This window comes from Pristiophorus japonicus, chromosome 4 (assembly GCF_044704955.1).
Source record: "Pristiophorus japonicus isolate sPriJap1 chromosome 4, sPriJap1.hap1, whole genome shotgun sequence".
Classification (NCBI taxonomy): Eukaryota; Metazoa; Chordata; class Chondrichthyes; family Pristiophoridae; genus Pristiophorus; species Pristiophorus japonicus.
This window is the reverse complement of record NC_091980.1, coordinates 33,940,080-33,962,641: the sequence shown is the minus strand read 5'-3', so window position 1 is coordinate 33,962,641 and position 22,562 is coordinate 33,940,080. Positions and strand designations below refer to the sequence as shown.

At 43.7% G+C, this 22,562-nt stretch overlaps 1 protein-coding gene and 1 pseudogene across 1 annotated transcript in view; one reads left to right on the top strand and one right to left on the bottom strand.

The window, feature by feature from the left end:
* Positions 1–11,749, top strand: part of LOC139262871 (vascular endothelial growth factor C-like) — a 67,891-nt gene extending 56,142 nt beyond the window's left edge. The window contains exons 5-7 of the mRNA XM_070878094.1: positions 2,493–2,605; positions 4,303–4,636; positions 7,359–11,749. Coding sequence (XP_070734195.1) covers positions 2,493–2,605; positions 4,303–4,636; positions 7,359–7,476 — 565 coding nt within the window. The 3' untranslated portion in view covers positions 7,477–11,749. The remainder of the gene's footprint in view (positions 1–2,492; positions 2,606–4,302; positions 4,637–7,358) is intronic.
* A 451-nt stretch (positions 11,750–12,200) lies between these two features.
* LOC139263640 (U2 spliceosomal RNA) lies at positions 12,201–12,430 on the bottom strand (annotated as a pseudogene).
* Between the last annotated feature and the right edge of the window lie 10,132 nt (positions 12,431–22,562).

Sequence of the window (22,562 nt, the reverse complement as noted above, 5' to 3'; positions counted from 1 at the left end):
TGCTGTAAAGGTACATTTGAATACTTTTCTGACTTTGCATTCCAAGTGGGACGCCTCACCTGCAAAATGTGAACATTGATAAATATGATGCACTCGGCACACAGTTTTCCGATGTGCACTCTCGGTAGGTGAAGCTCCTTGCTTGGAGTGCAAGCTTCAAAAATGACTGTTGCTACAGTTTCTTTTCCTTGAAGACCAGTACTGCTCAGCAACCGGCAGAGGGTAACTAATGGTGAACTCTTTTAGTTACTCCCAATGCACAGATACTGATGTCTATGTGCTCCAACTGTAAATTTTGCTGCAGTTTCTGCTGGATGCCCACGCTGAGCTTTATAAGTTTCTTCATTGAAAGAAAGGATGTGAGTTGGAAGCAATTTAGATATCATGAACAACAGTTTGTAACAGTGGGCAGATGGACTTCTGACTTGATCCATTTCTGATTTTTTTTTTAAATGCTCTTTCCTGACAAACTAAACTTACACTTTTTTTAAAAATTGGGATGGCTCACAGTGTGAATATTAAGTTCTGAATCGTAGATGCGTTCCATGCAACAAATGAATAGAACCACATCTTAGCAGCTCCTCACAACCCATATGCTGCAATAAAAATGCAAAACACTGCGAATGCTGGAAATCTGGAAAAAAAGAAAAGCAGAAAATGCTGGAAACACACAGCAAGTCAGGCAGCATCTGCGGAGAGAGGAACAGAGTTAACATTTCAGGTCAATGACCTTTCGCAAGTGGGATACATTAATGATGGAAGCTGACTGAGGACTTTCACTTCGAATGAAACCTACATCCCAATCCCATTTCTATTTCACTCAGTATCCATTGAGTTTCCACTGAAACACACTGAGGGTGATTTTAACTTGACCTGCCCAGCGGGAATCTGACGGGACTGGATCGGCCGCCTGTTACACAGCCCGCCCGATCCTGTCACTTTCCCCCCAGCTGTGTATGGTTAAATAAGAAAGGCTATATGAACATTAAACAAAGTCACCTGCTGGTGGGTTTTCCGAAAGGCTGGGCTAGACTTTCCACTATGGTCGCTTGGGCGATATTTCTGGCCTTAGTGCTCTTTTTATTTTTCAGGATCGTTGCAATATCGCCCATTTTAAAAGCTGCTAGTTTTGCCTTTTTAATTTGGGCGATAGCCTTAGTGATGTGAAAAGGGCCTTAGTGATGTATTCAGTCATGCAAGGCTGGCGTCCATAGCAACGGCCGTTCTGCACATGCGTGTTTTTTTTTCAGGAAAATAACTTTTCCCACGGGGGTTGACTGAGAGAACAGGGGACTTGGTCCCCATCAATAACATTATAGAACTTTTTTTTATTTTAGTCCCTGTTGCTTTATAAAATAAAATCTATCAGCCAACTGAGGTGAACTCCATTTCCTTCCTCATGGAATGACATACCCTAGTTCTGCTTCTACTTGTACTGTGGACCAGATGGGGAAAAAATCCATGATTTATTAACCCTGACATTACAGCAATGTACTTGTATGCAACTTTTCTAATTTTATTCTCCCATCTCTATTCTGAAACATGTGATTAGTGACCACTACTGGTTGAGAAAATATAGGCCCCATCACTTTAAATCGCTATAAAAGCCCTTAATTAGTCCTGAACAAATACAAATGTGATTAGATGATTGCCAAGAGTCAAAAAGGCCCTTAAAATCACTCACAAATTGATTCTTCTGACAGCCTTTTACTACAGATCCTCCCTGTAGTGCCGAGTTATTGCAGCTTTTCTTCAGCCTATTTTTGGGCCAGCAATCATTTGGGCGAATTGTGGGCGAAATGCCGAAAGTAGTGATCGACGATAATCTGGGCCATAATCTGGCACAAGTTTCCATTATAAGCACTATTCTCGGCCTTGCACGAGGATGACATCTTTTTTTTAAAGTGGGCTGGACGATGCAGCTCATTCAGCAGTGCCAAAAGTTGGGCCAGCGATAAATGGGCAATAATCGGGCGCTAGTTTCCACTTTTCAGCAAATATGGGTGATAGCCTTCATCTCAGCTCTTATATGGGCGATAAATGGGTGATGATGTACCAAAAGTCTAGAGTAAGTGCAATGCTTAGTGTGTTACTAAACTGTATTGAGTTAGCTGATCTTATTCGGCATGTTAGTGTAGCTCTACAATTGGTTTCAGTATCTCAGGGCTAAATAAAAACTTTACCAAGGTTCCTGCTCCTGCCTGCTATCCCATGGCAGCTGCTGCAAAGGGCGTGTGTGTATTTTAGGCTTTGGCTGCGATGGATAGCCAACCAATATTCCTGGCCTACTTTCACACATGACGAATGGCCACTTGATTAAGGTGCAAGTTGTCTGCCACTGCCTGGGGAACTGTACTCCTGCAGAAGGACTAAAAGAAATCTCCCCTTTAACAGTAACTGACTGTGTTAATGTTGCTTACAGTTGACAAATAAAAACAAGATAGCAAACTTGATGGACCATAAAGCTAATTTCCACATTTTTCTCCCCATAGGTGCATCATGGAGAACAAAACATGTCCGCACGATCTCACCTGGGATCCCCATTACTGCAGATGTGTCACCAAACACGAGGTCTTCAGCTCAGTTGCCAGCAATTCAGAATCAGGTTACCAAATCACTTTCTTCTACCCTCTCCCCCCGCCCCCCCCCCCTCTATAATGTGTGGCAAAGATTTGCTCAGAAAGCATTTTGAAGGACACATTTACAGTGTTAGATTGCAGCCAACAGAGGAAGACCGATCTCACTCTGTCAGCTGTGTTCCGCTGTGTAAATACGCCCAGCTTCTTTATCCCAACTGTATTACTGACCCATTTAAAATGGGAGGTTACGATTTTGCCTTCAGGAGTAGAGAGCCAGTGTTAGTTTAGGTAAATATAGGGGGGTTCAAATTCAACTTCGGTGGGGGCGCAAAATGGGTGATAGAGGATCGGCCACTCGTTACTTCAATGGAAAGGAAAATCAGGCGGTGTGTGTATGACTGGCGACCAATCCGCAATTGCCCATTTTGCGTCCCCTCCAAAGTTGAATATCCCACCTAGGAGTTGATCAATGCCTGTTACATGTAGGAACATAGGAACAGGAGTAGGCCATTGAGCCCCTCGAGCCTCAGATTTAAAAATAACAACTCACCTAGCACCAATTGCAGTTTGTGGAAGAGAGTTCCAAACTTCTACCATCAAATTTCACTCCTGAAAGGTCTGCCTCTAATTTTTAAACTATGTCCCCCTCGTCCTAGGCTACCCATCCAGCGGAAATCGTTTCTATCTACCCTAACTGTTCTTTTTAATATCTTAAAAACTTTGATCAGATCACCCCTTAACCTTCTAAATTCGAGGGAAAACGACCCTAATTTGTGTAATCTCTCCTCGTAATTTAATAGCTGTCTCATAGCCGTTGTATAAAAGTGGAACCCATTGCACTTACGGAGACAGACTCTCCGGTTCCAGTGTAAAAATGGAAGCGCAGCACATCGACACTCCCCCAAAACTGGAAGAAGTTATACATCAAGGCAAGAAATGGATCAGAGCAGTATTAGTTACCATTCCAGCAGACTTTATAAAACTGCAGCGCTGATTAGAAAGAAACTTCTCATCAACAGAATATTGTATATAACATTAATTACAATATTTATTATGCTTTAGTAAGGAGAACTGTAAAACCTTTCCTACCTCACAGAATTCAACAGCTTTCTCTAGCGTATCCTTGCAATTTATACTGTAGCCTCAAAACAAATGATCAGAACATTAAAGTCATATTAAAATTAAACTGAATGAGTGGGGAAAGACTATTGTAATATCAGCACTGTATGCCAACACTGTTACAATTAATATGATTCATTGAGGAAGATACTTTGTAACCCTGATGCAGATTTGAAAAGACCATTGAAAGAAATTAACTAGTAAAATGTCTTTGTGCTTGAATCCTGTTTACTCAGCTTAATATGTAAAACTAGGCAGGAAAGTGCTGTCCAATGGAACCATAGGATACTGGTTCATGACTGCATTGCTCTTGTGAGTTGCTAAACTTACCCATTCCACCAGGTAGAACCACGGAACAGAAGTTAGGCAGAGCAGACGCAGAAAAGAACGAGAGGATGAATCTGGCTCTGGGCTTTTCCTGCTCACGGAGGGCGTTTGCAGAAAGCTGGGAGCAGCTTATTACCTGCCCTCGGCTGGATTGGTTGGAAGGGGGAAAGCAAAAGAGGGAAGAAAAATAAAATTAAAATAGAGCGAAAAAAAAGTATTATTTACAATAGTGGCTGTCAAAATACTGGATGTTGCTGACATTTTTTCTACATGTCAGATGCCAGCGAAGGCGGGATGGATGACTTTTGCGGGCCCTACATGACATTTGACGAAGACACGTGCAGTTGCATGTGCATGAACAGGCTTTCCACATCCAGCTGTGGCCCCAACAAAGAATTTGACGAGAGTACCTGCAAATGTGTTTGCAGCAACACACATCGCAGCTTGTGTGAGCCGCAGAGGGAATGGGATGCGGATGCCTGCAAGTGTGTGTGCAGGAAGAACTGCCCAAGGAATCAACCCTTGAACAGAAATAAATGCACCTGTGAGTGCACAGAGTCACTACCTTCATGCTTTCGCAAAGGAAAGAAGTTTGATCCAGAGAGATGCAGGTGACCAAAGTTTAACAAACTATTTCTTCATCAGCACACTGGTTCTAATCTGTACAGCTTTCTTTTTCAGCAGTGCCAAGCCACTGTGTGTGAGACCTGGTGAGGGCAATCAGAGAACCTCAATGTAGTGTGCTTTCCAGAAAGGCCGGTTACCTTGTGGCAACTGATCCCTAAGGAAAGCGGCTTTTCATCTCCTTGGCCTGACTTCCATCAGGAAGAGGATTTTGCACATTACGTAGGTCTGCCACCTGCAGTTGGGACAACAGAGGTGAAACTGGTGTGAATTCTGGTAGATGATATCATTCTGCCAGTCACTCCTCTTCCCATGACATCAGGACTGAATGGGGAAACACAAGAAACACCTACTCCATTCCGGTGTAAATGCCAGCACATGGCAAATGGGTCAAAGACCAGAGGAACCCATTCATTCCTGTTTTTCCATAATTTGGCACAATTATGCTCTAATCAATGTGGATTTTCTGGCCTTTAGTGTTCAATATAATGGGGGAGAAAATTAACAGTTAATGGTGGTTGAGAAATTTCTGAATGAAGCACGCTTGATAGGCCAACTGATAATTTCTCACTCCAAATTTTATGTAATGAAACAAAATTATATTTTGCTTCTCTATCATATCCCTTACCATTCTCTGACTAAGAGATTAGGTGCTGAGTGTCAATATTTACCAAATATCAAGTCTGGTGCAGATACAGTGGCATCAATCACTGCTTTAAGCAAATCCCACATCTCTTGTGTTCCAGAGTTGACTGGTACTGCCCAAAATCTACTTCTACAATAGCATAACCCAGAGGTTCTAATGATACATACCCTTGACATACAAACTGGATATTTGTGGAACTTTGCTGTACACATATTGATAGCCGCATTTGTCTACAAAGCAACAGTTACTATTCATTGGTTATAAAATGCTTTGGGACATCCTGAAGACACGGAAAGTGCGATATTAATGCATCATTTGTACCGTAAACTCTTTCTGCTATTTGTACCATAACTCGCATGTTCTCCCAAGTGCATTTCTCTAGTCTTTCGATAGTTGGAACTGATGGACACTTTGATAAGACGAGGTCGATAATAAATCAAGAAGGTTTATTTTGTAAAATACACGTGACAGAATGACAGTAACATAAGAAATAGAAGCGGGAGTAGGCCATTCGAGCCTACTCCGCCATTCAATAAGATCATATCTAATCTTCAACCTCAACTCCACTTTCCTGCACTATCCCCATATCCCTTGATTCCCTTAATATCCAACAATTCCAGACTTTTTAAAAACTTCTCCTACAATGCTTCCCACAACACAAAAGACATTGCACTATTCTGAATAGCAGAAAGAATAGTCACTTTCTGTTTTATTTGCTTTTGAGTCAGCTTCTACGTTGGAAAACCAACCTGATATATCTTAATTACTGACGGGCCAGTACCTGCTTTCTCACGACCTTGGTTGGATCCGACTGACCCTGAACATAGGTTTTACTCTCCTTTTTGTTAATTCTGACCCCAGGAATTAGAATGTTACCAGACTGCCCTAGCTATGCTCAAATGGATCAAGTCAGCTCAACCTGAATAAGTGTGAACGGTCATTAAAATGCCCAAACTAACTTGTACCCTGGTTGAGACATCTCATCTGATTCCTAATCTATATTGCCCGGCCTGACTGACCTGTGAAGTTAACCCAAGAGCTAGGCTTAACTCAGTAATAGTATTTTTAACATACATTAATTGCACCAAACCCCCTCCCTAATTGCAGCATAGTCAGAAATCTAAACATATGACCAACATTCATTAAGGGAGATCATTTTGGTGTATGTCAACTATTTAATTGCATTGTCTCCCAAACTTTTCTCAGTATTGACAGCGTACCAAAGACAGTTGTTATGCAATATGCCACTTGCCGTTTCTCCTGAGTAGTCCTGAGGTAATTGCCCTCTGGTCTTTGCACCTCACCTCTGCTTGGTACCTCTGTCCTAGCACAGCAACAATGTTGAAAACGTGCCCGAGCAGGAGTGATAGACAGCACTAACTTCTTCTGTATGATGCACATGCTCCAGTGTGAATTCCAAAGTCAAACAGATTTTTTTTAAGTGGAGCCCGAGAACAATCGCTGATTTGCAACGATGCATTTACTGTGTCTTTAGTTCACACATCCATCCAGATCTGGATACTCCCGATCATTTATACTGCACAGATACCAGTCTGCTCTGGCATGGAATCTAACCAGTCACACAGGTGTATTATGATCTCACTCAGTGAAGTCCGCCACTGATAGAACTGCACTATCATGGGATCAGTCAGTCAGACAGCCAACAATAGGCATGCATACTAATGATATCAGTTTATCAATTAAACCAAAGTGGGGCTGCACTCTCCTATATATTACAAAATAAAATTATAGACAATAATAATTCTAATGAAACTTGGTTTCCAAATATGAAGGATAATTGATGTAGCCCACAAGAGTGATGTTGGAGATGGCAAAAGAGAATAATCCAGAATAGCAACATGGCTGGAGCAGCTCCTGTGATTAAATATTTAAAAATTAATCTCAATATATCCGATTTAACTTGGGACAAAAGTATTTGATCCTAATAATACTTATCCAGAGATTGGCCTGAAAAATGCGACTTCCTCCTGTCAATGGCCTGTTTAAAACGTGTGATTTATCTTTTTTATTTTCTTTTTCCTTCCCTTTGCAAAAAAAACCAGGTGCTACAGGTTGCCTTGCAGAACCCAAGCGAAGCAGTGCCCGTCCGGCTTTTATTTCAGTCATTATGTCTGCAGCTGCCTTCCATTATACATGAAGGAATATCAAACTGAAGACTGATACACAAACTGCTTTCCACTTTGCCTTGCTTCATCAATGAAGAACTTAACTTCTCAGCCTGCAGCACTTACGAAAGTACTTTTCTATCAGAACTCTATACAATCTAGTGGGCACTGAAAACAGACAGGATATACCAATGAGATGTCCCGCCGAAAGTGGGTTTCTTACAAGTTTAGCCCATTTTCATAACACACAAAGATTAAAGCCATTAGTGTGATTACCAATGTCATGATCACAGCAGGATAAATATTATAAACAACTGCCCAGATAGGTTTTTTGTGTGTGTTTCTATTAAGTTAACATTACTTCATGGTACAAACAGAATTACTCAATTGTGGGGGGAAAATGGAATAGTATTGACAATATTATTTTGGGATGTATTGTTTTGCACGAAATAATGCTTTTATTGACACAGAGCTTGTGCTACTGGAAATGAGTTCTGATGCTTCAGAATGGGTAGATTTGTTTTGTAGATCTTGTACAGATTTTATGCTACTAATGTAACAGTCTAGATGTGCACAATAGGTTAAGCAATATCATGAGAGTTTACCAGTTGAAAGTCAAAAGAAAATAATTACAGTCACGTGTCTTTCTGAAATATATAAATGGCAATAGAATGTGGACATCGTTATTTTAGGAAAAGCAAGGGACTTCTTTTCAAGCATAGCTTGAGTGCATGTGGAAGATGAAACGAGTGAAGAAGCAAGTAAAAGACTGAGACACAAAATGTACATCAAGGGGAGAGGGAGCAAAAACAAAATGAGTTGGACAATTTCCCCATTGTTCTGTGCACGCATCATGTAATACATCAAGTGCATTTGGAACATTGGGTATAAGTACACCATGGCAATGGGGAGAGGCACAATTAAATATCGGGTGCAACAGAATCTATTAAACTGCTGCAATTTCCCAAACAACTGAAACAAGCCCACTAACGTGAGCTCAATTCATTCATTCTACAGATGGGAAGCTTAATTAATCCATAGCCTGAGCCACCATTATATCCAATCCCAGCCACTTAACATTTACCATTATATTAAAGCTAAATGCTAGTTAAAAGCTGCGCCTGACTTCAGTGCAGAACAAGAAAATGCTACTCTGTAATTAAAAATAATATTTGAATTAATACAAATGAGAATCAGTGCCACCTTGATCAGAGATCTGTGCCGTGTTGAACTTTCACCAGCATGAAGCCTGACCATGCAACATGGATAAATGTCCTTTGTCCTCTTACAAAAAAGCAAATTTTCCATAGTCCACATTGAAAATATTGCTGAAAGTAACAAAACGTTTGAGAGAAAGATGACATCAAAAGACCAGCGTATTGGCGACTTCAATTAATAAAAACATATTTATGAACTGATGACTCCATCACTTGAAGTTGTAAGTCTTCAGTCATAAAATAAAATAATAAAACCAATGACGAGGAGATGTACAACAGGCACACAGTTGACTTTTCTTGATCTTCTCCTCCTCCTGGAGAAGTATCTGGTCTTTGGTCAGTAACTCCCTGCTACAATGTGGCTGAGATCCATAGCTCCAAGCATGGACAATCTTGGATGGAACATAAAGTCTGGAGCGATGAGTAACTATGTCATCCCATAAAACTTTAAAACACCAATAACCTTTTTTGTCAGGGTAGTCTGGCAATATAAACGATTGAACTTTAATTAAAGAGTATATTCTCAGCACAGAAGTCATTTATTGGAAGTTCATAATTTAAATGAGTTCCAAGTGCTATGCTTACCTACTTGTGCATTAAAGCCAATCCTTCCAGCCACTTTTAAATTGGGGTATGAATTCTATTTTTTGTTTGTTTAAGAATATTCGAATTAGGAGCAGGAGTAGGCCATTCTGCCTCTCAAGCTTGCTCACCATTCAATAAGATCATGGCTGATCTTCTACCTCAACTCCACTTTCCTGCACTATCCTCATATATCTCTTGAGTCCTTAATAGCCAAATATCTATCGATCTCTGACTTGAATATACTCAATAACTGAGCCTCCACAGCCTTCTGGGATAGAGAATTCCAGATTCACCACCCTCTGAGTGAAGAAGTTTCTCCTCATCTCAGTCCTAAATGGCTGACCCCTTATTCTGAGACTGACTCCTGGTTCTAGACAGGGGAAACATCCTCCCGGCATCTACCCTGTCAAGTCCTGTAAGAATTTTGTATGTTTCACTGAGATGACCTCTCATTCTTCTAAACTCGAGAGAATATAAGCCTAGTCTACTCAATGTCTCCTCATAGGGCAGTCCCCCCATCCCAGGAATCAGTCTGGTGAACCTTTATTGCATTCCCTCTATGGCAAGTATATCCTTCTTTAGGTAAGGAGATCAAAACTGATTTTCATCCATGAGTTTCATTATCTCTCAATTATTTTTAGTTGCCTACTTTTCCAATTCCATTGCTTTTGCCATAAAAGCAAAAAACACAGCTAAAGGATACATGCCTGAAATATTATAAACTGTCGTTTCTTTAGTTGCTGACTGATCTGCTGTATTGAATCGTACAATCACACAGCACAGAAGGCCATTCGCCCATCATACTTGTGGCGGCTCTTTGAAAGAGCTGCTTAATTAGTCCCATTCCCTTGTTCTTGCCCTATAGCCCTGCAAATTTTTCTTTGACAAATATATATCCAATTCCCTTTTGAAAGTTACTATTGAATCAGCTTCCACCACCCTTCCAGGTAGTTCCAGAGCATCATAACTTGCTGTGTAAAAAAAAATCTAATCTCCTGTTTTTTTTCCTAATTATCTTAAATCTGTATCCTCTGGTTACCAACCCTCCTGTATCTTTCCAGCATTTTCCATTTTTATTTCATATTTAGCATTTGCAGTTTTTCCTTTGTCAGTCAACTTCTCAGTTACTTCCCAAGAGAAGTACAAGAGATACTCAGGTAGGGGAAGACTAGTCACCTTGTATTTCTCCTCCCACATCGGGCTGAACCCACCAGGGAAGGATTGCTGCTCTGGATTGACAAGCTATATGGGGCAGTTAAAAGCAAGAGTGAATCTGGGTCTGAATGAGACTGTTTGGAAGAATGATAATGGCCACAATTCATTCAACAATGTTTGCTACCAGCAGTAACTTGAGTTTATTACTGGCAGTATTAAATAGTTGAATTTACACATTTCTGGTAATCCAGAAATGTGTTCATTTAGCTTTTCTGCAAGCGTTTGGTAGCATCAGGACACAGAGGTAGGCTGGTGGGTGGATGGGTAGGTAGGGCTACTTCGGGGTAGTGGGATAACATTAAAATTATGTGCCTTCTGATGCTGAGGTGGGAAGAAGGGAATTACTGAAGTTCTATTCAACTTGGGAGTCAATAGTTTATATTGTTTGAAAACTGAACATAATACTTGTTAATTATATCCTTGGACTAAAATTTGAAAACAGGAAATGTTGCCTCCATTGATAGTTTAATTTACAGTGAGTGGCTGCACCCTACAGATCAAGGTGGACCTAGGTTCAATTTCCGATCTGTGCCGAGTTAGCTGATCGTAGCTGGCCAATGATGGGACTGTTATAATAGGGCTCAGCCCTCCTAGGTTATGGAGGGGATTTTGGCTAGGGTTTCCGATTCAGCTACCCTTGTTGCAAGGACACAAACGTGGGGGACGACAATGGTCTTGGTTGGTGCCAGATCACTTTTGAGATTCAAACATATGCCAACACTCACCATCACGGCTCGTGCATGAATAATGATTACTTGAGCAAGGTGCAGGAGGGCAGCCAGTGCTCATGGAACTGTAACTCAGCAAGAAATCAAATCCTTCAAGAGAGGAGGGGAGGAAGATCTTTTTATCCAATTTTACACAGGTTACAACCTGTGCATCATGATGTCAGTGGCTAATACTCTCCATTCTATTATCTTCTGACCTCATCTGAGGAAAATTCTTACCTGCTAATTTCAAACTAGCAAGCAATAGTAAAAAATATTTTCTAATGCAGTTATTCAGCCAATCCCCTTTGATATCTCAATTCAAGGTTATGTAATAATTAATAACATTGCCTGTAGTTAGGTTGGTGTTATTAATGCCACATTAAAAGCAAACACACATTACTAGTTGTATCACTCCATACATAGTCACACAGGATAAATAATTCCATGAAATGTTTTTGGTTATACTATGGGTAATTTTCTATACAGAAGCTGTGAACATATGTATTAAACACAAATTTACTTTATAAAAGACAAATTAATTGTATATTTATTGCTGGCTCAATGTAATACTGTGTTTTAAGATGTGTACTAGATTTTTTTTAACCACGGAACTTTTTTTTAATAAAAAATTATATTTGTAAACTGGTTTGTATGTGTTTAGCACCTGACATTGGAGGGGGGGAGGGGAGGAACACTTTTCACTGCCGACTTAGAATTATAGAAATTTACAGCACAAAAGGAGGCCATTTCAGCCTCCACTGTTCCAAAGAAACCAATCTTTCCTCATAGCCAAAATTCTCCAGTCCAGGCAACATTTTTGTAAATCTCCTCTGCACCTTTTCCAGTGCAATCACATTTTTCCTGTAATGTGGTAACCAGAACTGCACACAGTACTCCAGCTGCGGCCTAACCAGTGTTTTATACAGTTCAAGCATAACCTCTTTTTTTTTTTTTTTTTTTTTAATTCATGTCCAATCGTTATCCAATCGTTACAATTCTTTGTCAAACGCCAGAGGTCACTCTGCGCCAATGCTCTTAGCCAAAAGGCCTAGAGCCACTGCACCGTTCCTGGAAGTACTGCAATACCAGGTTCGTGCCATGGAGGTGGATGGGTCAGGTCCCCCACACACCTCCGTGGAGGTGGATGGGTCACCAATCCCACCCACCTCCTGTTTACAAAAATGTAAGCATATACCTTCCTGACCAGGGAGAAACCACCCGGACGTCATGGTGGCTGGTCAGGTTAGTTATGCAGATCTTAGCCAAAAGGCCGAGAAGCGTAACCTCTTTGCTCTTGTATTCCATGCCTCGACTTATAAAGGCAAGTATTCCATATGCCTTCTTAACCACCTTATCTACCTGGCCTGCTATCTTCAGGGATCTGTGGACCTGGACTCCAAGGTCCCTTTGTTCTTCCACACTTTTCAATGTTGTACCATTTAATGTGTATTCCCTTGCCTTGTTAGATCTCCCCAAATGCATTTCCACACACTTATCTGGATTGAATTCCATTTGCCACTGTTCTGCCCACCTGACCAGTACATTGATACATTGTGGTATACATAAATGGTCTAGATTTGAATATAGGGAGTATGATTAAGAAGTTTGCAGATGACACTAAAATTGACTGTGTGGTTGATAATGAAGAGGAAAGTCAGGGCTGCAGGAGGATATCAATCTACTAGTCAGGTGGACAGAACAGTGGCAAATGGAATTTAATTCGGAGAAGTGTGAGATATTGCACTTGGGGAGGGCTAATAAGGAAAGGGTATACACATTAAACGGTAGGCCACTTAAAAGTGTAGATGAACAAAGGGACCTTGGAGTGCTTGTCCACAGATCCCTGAAACATAGAAAATAGGTGCAGGAGTAGGCCATTCGGCCCTTCGAGCCTGCACCGCCATTCAATAAGATTATGGCTGATCATTCACCTCAGTACCCCTTTCCTGCTTTCTCTCCATACCCCTTGATCCCTTATGGCCATATCTAACTCCCTCTTGAATATATCCAACGACTGGCATCAACAACTGAAAGTAGCAGGTCAGATGGATAAGGTGGTTAAGAAGGCATACGGAAAGCTTGCCTTTATTTGCTGAGGCATAGAACACAAGAGCAGGGAGGTTATGCTTAAATTGTATAATACGTATTATAGGAAGGTCATGATTGCATGAGAGAGGGTGCAGAGGAGATTTACTAGGATGTTGCCTGGAATGGAGAACCTTAGCTATGAGGACAGATTGGATAGGCTGGGTTTGTTCTCATTAGAACAGAGAGGTTAAGAGGAGACCTCATTGAGGTGTATAAAATTTTGAGGGGCCTGTATATAGTGAATAGCAAGGGCCTATTTCCATTGGTGGAGGGATCTATTACAAGGGAGCATAGTTTTAAGGTGGTTGGTGGAAGGTTCAGAGGAGATTTGAGGGGAGGCTTCTTCATGCAGAGGGTTGTGGGGGTCTGGAACTCACTGCCTAGAAAGGTGGTAGAGGCAGAAACCCTCACCATATTTAAAAGATGCTTGGATGGGAAGGGTTACGGACCTAGAGCTGATAACTGGGATTAGACTGGATAACCTCTTGTTGGCTGGAGCAGACACAAGGTTAAGTACTGCAACGAATCGAATATGGCCAGGGTGACCTTCTGGACTAGTTTCGATTGCCTGGATGGGTCAGAGAGGATTTTTCCCAGATTCTTTTTCCCCAATTGGCCTGGATTTTTATCTGGTTTTTGCCTCTCCCAGGAGATCACATGGCTCTGGTTGGGATAGAGTGTAGAGTGTTGCATCACAGTTGTGTAGGGCGGGCTGGTTGGGCCGGATGCTCTTTACTTTTCCACCATTGTTCAGTGTTCATAGGTTTATATGTAACCTTCAAGGCTGCTGACCGAGGGCCATGTGGCTCTTTGTTGTCAGCCCGTACACGATCGCCCAAAATGGCCTCCTTCTGTGCTGTAGATTTCTATGTCTTCCTGCAGACCGCAGCTTTCTTCTTCATTATCAATCACACAGCCTATTTTCGAGTCATCTGCAAACTTCTTAATCACACCCCCAATATTTATGTCATTAATATATACCACAAAAAGCAAGGGACCCAGCACGGAACCCGTCGCGACCCCACCGGATACAGCCTTCCAGTCAGAAAAACACCCTTCAACCATTACCGTTTGCTTCCTGCCTCCAAGCCAAATTTGGATCTAACTTGCCCCTTTGACCTGGATCCGATGGGCTATTACTTTCATGACCAGTCTGCCATGTGGGACCTTATCAAAAGCCTTGCCAAAATCGATATACAGACTGCCCTCATCGACCCCCCTGGTTACCTCCTCGAAAAATTTAATCTAGTCAGACACAACCTTTCCTTGACAAATCCATACTGACTGTCCTTGATTAATCCATGTTTTTCCAAATGAAGATTTATCCTGTCCCTCAGGATTTTTTCCAATAATTTTCCCACCACTGAGGTTAGGCTGACTGGCCAATAATTACTCGGTCTATCCCTTTCTCCCTTTTTAAACAAAGGTACAACTTTAGCAGTCCTTCAGCACCGCACCTGTAGCCAGAGGATTGGAAAATGATGGTCAGAGCCTCTACTATTTCCTTTTTTGCTTCTCTTAACAGCCTGGGATACATTTCATTCAGGCCTGGGAATTTATCCACTTTCAAAGCTGCTAAGCCCCTTAATGCTTCCTCTCTCACTATGTTTACTGTCATGTATTCAACCAGCATTGTAACCCATGTATAAACTGACCTAAGTTGTACACCGTGAGAACACTGACCACTAGGTGGGAGACATTCCTAACCTGGACCTTCAGGTATAAAAGGGGAGGCTGCACCCACTTCCTGCACTTGAGTGCTAAGGAATAAAGGACAGGTCACAGACTGACCTTCTCTCAAGCATGGGCCTCGTGTGCATTTATACTGTATAGTAAGGACGTATCAATGGCGATGAAAAACTGGGATTTAAACCACGCGAGCATGGCCACTAGCAGAACAGACGAGAGGTACTGTGTTAAGGAATGGTTGGGACAGAGATTCAACATTGTTAAAGCAGCACACAATTCTCCAGGCAGACAAGGGCAGTCGGGCATGCCCCAACATGGAGTCGAACCCAGAGGGGGAGTTCGAAGGAGACAATGACAAGCTGAACGGCGAATCACGCCATTGCAAGGGACAATGCGGCCAGTAATGGAGCCATCAACACCTGTTAATGGCGCATTCAAGGGCAATAACAGGGGCAGTCAGGGACGATCGACTGGCAAGGGATCTTTTGTTTCAAACTACAGCTCATGCTGGAGGCGTGGAGGCACACACTCAGCCGGAGTTTGCAGAGATGAGCAAAATACCTGCAGAAATTGCAGAAATGGACACTGGGGGAAATCGCTGGAAGCTGAAGTTCAGCGAGTTTTGTAAAGCACGTATACAGTTCATAAACCAGGACGCCACCGATAATGATGAAAGTGCTCCTCAATGGCATCCCAGTATCAATGGAGCTAGACACGGGGGCCAGCCAGTCCCTGATGGGTATCAAACAATTCGAAAAGTTGTGGGCATCCAAGGCCAGGAGGCCAAAATTATCGTCGATTGACGCACAGCTACGGACTTACACAAAGCAGATCATTCCGGTGCAAGGCAGCGCCACGGCAGTCGTGACCCACAAAGATTCGGAGAACAGACTGCCACTCTGGATTGTCCCGGGGGACGGTCCCGCACTACTGGGGAGGAGTTGGCTTGCTGTCATGAACTGGAAATGGAGCGATGTCAATGCAATTTCCTCTGTGGAGCGAGTATCATGCTCACAGATTCTGGACAAATTTGACTCATTATTTCAACCCGGCATTGGCACTTTCATGGACCCGGACGCCAGGCCAGTACACCACAAGGCCAGAGCGGTGCCGTACGTGATGCGGGAAAAGTTAGAAGGCGAATTGGACCGCCTGCTGAGGGAAGGCATCATCTCGCCAGTCGAATTCAGTGACTGGGCGAGCCCGATTGTGCCGGTGCTCAAGGCGGATGGGTCGATCAGGATATGTGGTGATTACAAGGCCACCATCAATCGGGTGTCACTCCAAGACCAGTACCCGCTACCGAGAGCGGAGGACCTCTTTGCGATGCTATCCGGTGGCAAACTTTTTCAAAATTGGACCTGACCTCAGCTTACATGACCCAGGAGCTGGCGAGTGAGTCGAAGAAGCTGACCACTATCACGACACACAAGGGGCTGTTTGAGTACAACAGATGTCCGTTCGGGATTCGCTCGGCCGCCGCGATCTTCCAACGAAATATGGAAAGCCTCCTGCAATCGATTCCAGGGACGGTGGTTTTTCAGGACGACATCCTCATTACGGGTTACGATACTGAAGAACACCTCCACAACCTGGAGGAGGTGCTACGCAGACTGGACCGGGTAGGGCTGCGACTGAAAAAGGCGAAGTGCGTCTTCCGAGCTCCAGAGGTAGAATTCCTGGGGATGAGGGTAGCAGCAGACGGCATCAGCTCCACTGCGTCCAAGACGGAAGCGATCCAGAGAGCACCCAGACCCCGTAACACAACGGAGCTGCGTTCGTTCCTGGGGCTCCTGAACTATTTTGGTAACTTTCTTCCCAAATTGAGCACGCTGCTAGAGCCGCTACACGTGCTCCTACGCAAAGGTCGCGAATGGGTCTGGGGTGACAGCCAGGAAAGGGCTTTTAATAGAGCACGCAATTTGTTATGTTCCAACAATGTGTTAACACAAGTTTCTTACATGGGTCATATAGCGTTAACGTACGATGCGACATCCTATGGTGTCGGGTGTGTGTTGCAGCATGTCAATGCCAAGGGTCAATTACAGCCGGTAGCTTATGCCTCCAGAAGTCTGTCCCAGGCAGAAAGGGGCTACGGGATGGTAGAAAAGAAGGCGCTCGCATGTGTATATGCGGTAAAGAAAATGCACCAGTACCTGTTTGGCAGGAAATTTGAGCTGGAGACAGATCACAAACCCCTAACGTCCCTTTTGGCCGACAACAAGGCCATAAATGTAAACGCATCGGCCCGCATACAGAGGTGGGCACTCACGTTAGCCATCTATGACTACACAATTCGGCACAGACCGGGCACCGAAAACTGCGCCGATGCACTCAGCAGGCTCCCACTAGCCACCACTGAGGGGGCTACCGAGCATGCTGCTGAGATGGTCATGGCTGTTGAAGCTTTCGGAAGCGAAGGCTCACCCGTGACAGCCCGTCAGATTAAAGTCTGGACAAATAGAGACCCGCTATTATCTCTAATCAAGAAATGTGTCCTGAATGGGGACTGGGCAGCCACGTACAGGGCATGCCCTGAGGAATTTAAACCATTTCACAGGCGCAAGGAACTCTCGATTCAGGCAGATTGCCTACTGTGGGGAAACCGAGTAGTCATGCCCCAGATGGGCAGAGAGGTGTTCATCAGAGAACTCCACAATGGGCACCCGGCCATTATCACGATGAAGGTAATTGCCAGGTCACACGGTTGGTGGCCAGGGATAGACGCAGATCTGGAACTTTGTGTTCGCAGGTGCAACTCATATGCCCAGCTGGGCAATGCGCCCAGGGAAGTCCCCCTTAGCCCCTGGCCATGGCCCGCCAAGCCTTGGTCACACATCCATGTGGACTACGCAGATCCTTTCATGGGGAAAATATTTTTGGTTGTAGTAGACGCCTACTCCAAATGGATCGAGTGTGACATTTTAAATTCAAGCACATCCTCTGCCACGGTAGAAAGTCTACGGGCAATGTTCGCCGCCCACGGTCTACCGGACGTCTTGGTCAGCGACAATGGCCCGTGCTTCACAAGCACTGAATTCCAGGATTTCATGGCAGGCAATGGAATTAACCATGTCATACCGGCACCTTTCAAGCCGGCCTCAAACAGCCAGGCGGAACGAGCAGTGCAGATAATCAAACAGGGGATGCTAAGAATCCAAGGGGGTTCCCTACAATGCCACTTATCACGCCTCCTGTTGGCCTATAGATCCCGACCACACTCGCTCACAGCGGTTCCACCCACAGAGCTGCTAATGAAAAGGACGCTCAAAACCCAGTTATCCCTTATACATCCCACCATGAAAGAAATTGTCGAGAACAGGCGCTAGTCACAATATGACTACCATGACAGGAATGCGAGGGCGCGATGTATTGATGTAAATGATCCTGTTTTTGTCCTCAACTACGCTGCAGGGCCCAAATGGCTCGCAGGCACTGTGGTTGCCAAAGAGGGAAATAGGATTCTGGTAGTTAAACTTACCAATGGACAAATCTGCCGCAAACATGTGGATCAAACAAAAAGGAGGTTCAGCAAACCCATAGAGGAAGCAGAGGAAGAACACGATATTGAGTTCACTCCTCCACAGGTGACCGAATATCGGAACCAAAGGGAGAAGAGCCCAGTCACTGTGGGCAGTCTGGATAGGCCTGAGGCACCGCAAACAGCAGACACTCAGGCCAGTGCCCAACAACCGGAGCCCCAACTCAGGCGCTCTACAAGGGAGCGTAAACCACCAGAGACTCAACCTGTGATCCCAGTAAGACTTTGGGGGGGGGGGGGGAGGTGATGTCATGTATTCAACCAGCATTGTAACCCATGTATAAACTGACCCAAGTTGTACACCGTGAGAACACTGACCACTAGGTGGGAGACACTCCTAACCTGGACCTTCAGGTATAAAAGGGGAAGCTCCACCCACTTCCTGCACTTGAGTGCTAAGGAATAAAGGACAGGTCACAGACTGACCTTCTCTCAAGCATGGGCCTCGTGTGCATTTATACTGTATAGTAAGGACGGATCATTTACCCTGTCTAATATTTCACACTCCTCCTCCCTCATTGCAAAGTCTGCATTGTCCCTCTCTTTTGTAAAAACAGATGCAAAGTATTCATTAAGAATCCTACCCAAGTCTTCTGCCTCCACATACAGATTTCCTTTCTGCAAAAAGTCCCACTCTTTCTCTAGTTATCCTCTTGCTCTTAATGTATTTATGAAACATCTTTCGGTTTTCCCTGACTTTATTTGCCAACATTGTTTCATGCTCCCTCTTTGCTTTCTTGTTTTTTTTAAATTGCACCCCTGCACTTCTTATACTCCTCGAGAGTTTCTGCAGTGTTGAGTTCTCAGTATGTCATAAGCTTCCCTTTTTTCTTTATCTTACCCTGGGGCTTTAGATTTGTTAGCCCACCCTTTTTTTTTTAAAAAAAGGGAACATACTTGCTCTGTACCCTCAGGATCTCCTGCTTGAATGCCTCACACTGCTCTGATACTGATTTACCATCAAGTAGCCGTTTCCAGTCCACTTTGGCCAAATCCCATCTCAGCTCAGCAAAATTGGTTTTACCCCAATTGAGAACTTTTATTCCTGGTCCCCCTTTGTCCTTTTCCATAACTACCCTAAATCTTACTGAATTATGATCACAAGCACCAAAATGCTCTCCCACTGATGGCCCTTCTACCTACCCCTCTTCATTCCCCAAAACCAAGTCCAGAACCACCCCCTCCCTTGTTGGGCTTATTACATACTGGCTAAAGAAGTTCTCCTGAACGCATTTAGGAATTCCGCACCTTCTGTACCATTCATAATTTTTCACTGGTGGTTGGGGTGGGGGAATTAGTTAGAAGAGAAGGGTAATCCATGATTGAGATAGGCATGAATGAACTGTGGAAGGCATTGCCTTGATGGGCCAAATGGCCTTCTCTTCTAAGTTTTATGTTCATCAGCCAGATGTCAGCTACTCCATGGCCAAGTGTGGAGGATCCATTAAAGAGCATTATGTACATGTTGGGAGTTGTGTACTGGCTCTGAAGTGGTAGAATGTATAAATGTAGAGATTAGGCAAGCATGTAGCAAAGGCAGAGTGGCTGTAATGGGGTATTCCAACTTTCATATAGATTGGGATAAGCAGACTAGCTCGTCAGAAAGGTAGTGAATTGCTTGAGTGTGTTCAGATAGTTTTCTGCAATATGTCCCAGAAGCAACAAGGGAGCAGAGCATATTAGATTTACTAATGAGTAATGGGCCAGATACAGTTAACAGCCAAATGGTGCATGAAAATTTATCCAATAGCGATCATAATATGATCAAGTTCAGTGCTTGAGCGTCGGCTATTTACAATCTATATTAATGACTTGGATGAAGAGACTGAGTGCAACGTAGTCAATTTTGCTGATGATACAAAACTAGATGGAAAAGTAAGCTGTGAGGAGGACACAAAGAACCTGCAAAAGGAATATAGACAGATTAAGTGAGTGGGCAATAAGGTGGCAGATGGAATATATTGTGAGGAAAAGTGAAGATATTCACTTGGGTAGTAAGAATAGGAAAACAGAATGAGACCAAAATTGCCCCTTCCCTGAAGGCCTGTTACCACTGGAAGTCGGTGGCCACGCTGTGGAGTGCAATGGCCGCCATTAGCAAAATTCCTCTCCTGCAGTATCCTGGCGGTGACCTGCTTCCCTCCCCTCCCGCCGATCCATCCTAAGTGCATTATCACAATGCACACCGCCAATATTCTCTTCTCTCCCCACCCCGACCAGACAGTGAAATTCCGCCGAGAAAATCTTCCACCCACCGGGGCGGTGCCAAAAGTTGCTTTTTTCAGACGGTGCAGTGAGGCTGCGGCTTTCTGAAATGGCAGTGCAGCTCCCATTAAGGAGGACAACGCACTGTAGCTGCCACCATGTTTTTTTTAGTTGGCCGACTGCCATGTCAGGTTAACAATTATGCCCCCGGGTTCGGCTGGGCCGCCAACAGGCAGCGTGGCACTCCCTCTTGGGCTGCTGGTCCAGCCGAAACCCTCCCTAGTGGCCAAGTGGAAAAAACTATAAAAATTGCACAGGCTCTCCCCTTTAAGTGAAGGGGAGAGCCATGGTGACGCAGCGCCGTGATGATGTCATCAGCACTACGCTGATGATTGACAGCGGCAGATACGACAGCCTCCCTCTTTCCTCCTCCCCCCCCCCCCCCGGACTATTGTGCTTACCGCCGCATTTTCGTCCCCACCATGAGTGACTTCCGGTTCGCCAAAAAAAAGCAAAGTGCGGAATTTCACTCAAGAGGCCACATCATCCATCGTGGCACTAAAAACACTAGAAGCGGCGTGCATGCGCCCCATTTTCAGCGGTGGGCAATTTTAGCCCCAATTATTTTTTTAAATGGTAAGCAATTAGGAAGGCAAATAGCATGTTGGCCTTTATGGCAAGGGGGTTGGAGTAAAAGAGTAAGGGAATCTTACTACAATTGTACAGGGCTTTGGTGGGACCACACCTAGAGTACTGTGCACAGGTTTAGTCTCCTTCGCTGGGGAAGGACATACATGCGGTGCAATAAAGGTTCACTAGATTGATCCCTGGGATGTGAGGGTTGTCCGATAAGGAGATTGGTGCTGTACTCTCTGGAGTTTAGAAGAATGAGGGGTGATCGCATTGAAATATAAGATTCTGAGGGGGATTGACAGGGGAGATGCTCTGGCTGGAGAGTCTAGAAAGCAGGGTCATAGTCTCAGGATAAGGGGGCGGCCATTTTAGATTCAAATGAGAAGGAATTTCTTCCCTCAGTGGGTTGTGAATCTTTGGAATTCTCTACCCCAAAGGGCCGTGGATGCTGAGTCGTTGAGTACATTCAAGGCCGAGAGATTTTTAGACTCTAGGGGAATCAAGCGATATGGAGACGGGCAGGAAAAAGGAGTTGAGGTCGAAGATCAGCCAGGATCTTACTGAATGGCGGAGCAGGCTCGAAGAGCCGTATGGCTTACTCCTGCTCCTAATTCTTATGTTCTTTAACATAGTGTTTGAAAGGGAGAAACGCAAAACAGCTAAGAGTCAAGATTTAGGTGAGTCTGACTTCAATGCGATGAGACAGAGACTACCCATAGTAAACTGGGCAAAATGACAGATCAGCTGATGGTGTTCAAAAATGAATTTAATGCGACACAGAACCAAGTTTATATGCTCAAGGACAAGAGATCTACTTGCCAAAAAAAAACACAGCCTTGGATGATTGAAGAGGTAAGGGACAATATAAAACTAAAAAAAGCAAACAAAAATGCAAAAACTAGCACAGATTGTGGCAACTGGGAGAGACACAAAGAACAAAAGATAACAAAATAGATAGTAAGAGCTACAAAAAGGGACTATGAAAAGAAACTTGCAAGGGATATCAAAATCACCACAACATTCTTTTATGGTTATATTCGGAAAAAGAGGACCATCAGGAGTAATATGGGGCCTATTGAAAACTGGCAACAGTGATATTGTAAATGAAAAAAGAAAATGGCAGACATGTTGAATAACTATTTTGCGTCAGCACTTAGAGGAAGAGGATAGCATGCCAGACATCCCAAGGAAACCAATATTTAACCAGGGATAGAACCTCACAAAATTAACGTAAACAAAATAACAGCAAAGAAACTAA